This window comes from Plasmopara halstedii, assembly GCF_900000015.1.
Source record: "Plasmopara halstedii genome assembly, contig: Scaffold_113, whole genome shotgun sequence".
Taxonomy (NCBI): Eukaryota; Oomycota; class Peronosporomycetes; order Peronosporales; family Peronosporaceae; genus Plasmopara; species Plasmopara halstedii.
In genome coordinates, this window is record NW_020187034.1 from 111,693 (window position 1) to 113,841 (window position 2,149).

At 42.4% G+C, this 2,149-nt stretch overlaps 1 protein-coding gene across 1 annotated transcript; it reads left to right on the top strand.

Annotated features, from left to right (window-relative positions):
• Positions 1 to 920: 920 nt before the first annotated feature.
• PHALS_00501 (uncharacterized protein) lies at positions 921 to 1,154 on the top strand (the record flags this gene model as incomplete). Its single annotated transcript, XM_024716935.1, has 2 exons — positions 921 to 1,014; positions 1,063 to 1,154. The coding sequence occupies 2 exons, from the start codon at positions 921 to 923 to the stop codon at positions 1,152 to 1,154; spliced, it is 186 nt and encodes a 61-aa protein (XP_024572547.1).
• Between the last annotated feature and the right edge of the window lie 995 nt (positions 1,155 to 2,149).

Genomic DNA, 2,149 nt, shown 5'->3' on the forward strand with positions numbered 1-2,149 from the left:
TGTGCAAAAACATTACCTTTAAAAGTTGAGGATGCGAGAAGAATGGTCACCTATGTTAGAGTCGAATGATTCTATTGAGGAAAAGAATGATGTTGTGTAACTTGAACCTCGAGATGGGTTCAAATTCGAAAAACTTACAGGCTTTCAGACTACAAGAAAAGCTGAATTAACTGATCCTGTCGCGTCTATTTCGTACATGTTGAGACCGACTCCACGTTTTTTACGAGGAACGCTGTGGACCACATACAAAAAACAAGATTAAACCTGTTTGATTTGTCAAACGAGTGAATGAAATTTATGAAACTGCAATATCCAGATCACGCGAATTTATCAATTTGAGTGCCCCTTTTCATTTAGTTTGAAAGAAAAGGCAAAACAGGCTAATATTTATTGCGTACAAGTAGACAATCAGCTACCATTTTTTGTGCCGCAAATGTACCTAATTTTTGTAATGTCCGTACTGCATGTAGTAGTCATATCACCCTCTGGTAAGAAGAGATGAAATTACTACACAAAAAAACGCATAGTAATAGATTAATATGTGCAACCGCTCTATTCATTACACGAGATTATTGAATGGTCTATACTAAAATATCATCTAATGTATGCACTTTTTTATCACTATTAAAATGAGTAGCAGATTTTTTTGCTGCTTAAAAGGTTCTCTCAAATTTGTTTACTGACAGAACGCTCATTTCGATCCTATGTGCACTAATTGACGCCGGCACATGAAATCAAAGCTTTATCTGTGCGATATATAAGCATAGAACAGTTGCATCTAAAGGCATTCGTCGTCAATTTCACAACCGCATCTATATGTAATGGTAAAATATAAGATTCACGACGAGTTGCTCACCTACAAGTCCTCGTGGAGCACAACATGTCTGACAAGCTTCAATTTCTTATTGCCCGCTCCCACCATGACGCTACTTGTGCTACGTGCCAGACATTTACGAAGCAATAGCGATAAAATTTCTACTAGAGGCTGCGAGCAAGAATGCATCGTTACGTCCCGTACCTCTGTGTGAAGACATAAACAACACAATTGTGTTGAAGGGGAAGATAACAAAGATGCTGAAATTACCTCACCAGGTCTCCCGTCTGCGATCAGATTTCTTCTCTGTCAATTGAGCGGATTCTGTCCAGAATTTTAAAGTAAATTCACAGGCAAAATGATGACAGATCTCCTTCCGAAATCGAAAAAAATTTATTATCGTCGAATGCGGTCTCTGCACAATGCGTCGCTTACTTCGAGATTTTCGCGTCCACCCAACCTTTTCAGGGGGGCAGTGTACAACGGGGCTGCGGTAGCTCTTTTGCTTAGAGGAAAGCTAAGTCAATGTCACCGACCTTACGTTCTATGTAACGGGGTTATACGTACCCTGGTAATAGGGGTGTGTGTCACACAAGATGTGCATGGTGTGACTGCACCCAAACAAGAATACGGTATGTGGCTAGGTAGCTAGCAGTTATGCAGGTATTTAGATTTTACTATATATATTTGGTATATTTAAGAAGATCTTAACTTTTAAAATTAAGATAAAAAGATAAATAAAAATCAGTTTCGCTTTTGAACAGAAGTGTTCGTTTGCCTAGATTAAGGCTTTTAAGTACTTTAAGAGGCAGCGGATTGCGATCCGCTGCACTGGTATTTGGTTTTTGAAAAGAACGAAAGGTCGGTGACCTAAAGACGCTCCCTCAAGCGCAAAGCTATGGCAGCCACGCTGCAATTGGTACCACTTGTAGTCAATCTACACCTGAGTCGGTTCGACGAATCCTCGGTGAGGATGGAACAATTTTCTTCTCTGTCCCAGGGCATGCAGGACGGACTTAATAGGCTGATGTCTTTGCTTGGCCCTGAGGGCGTGCACCACCTTGTGACACAAGGTCCCGAGGCAATCGGTGCGCGTCTAGAGGCGTTTTCGAGTTACGAAAACGCGCTGCAGCAGAAGATGTCTGCATCGTTCGCGTCTATGACGCCACCGTCTGTGACGGATGACTTTCCCCGACCTAAGCCGCTCATGGTGAGCGTTAAAGTTTTTCAGGGGAAGGATGGAGATAGTATCCTACTCTGGGTGAGAGAGGTCGAGTTGGTCATCGCATCCGCCATGCTCCAGACCGAGCAACAGCGCGTGGCGCTAGCCATCTC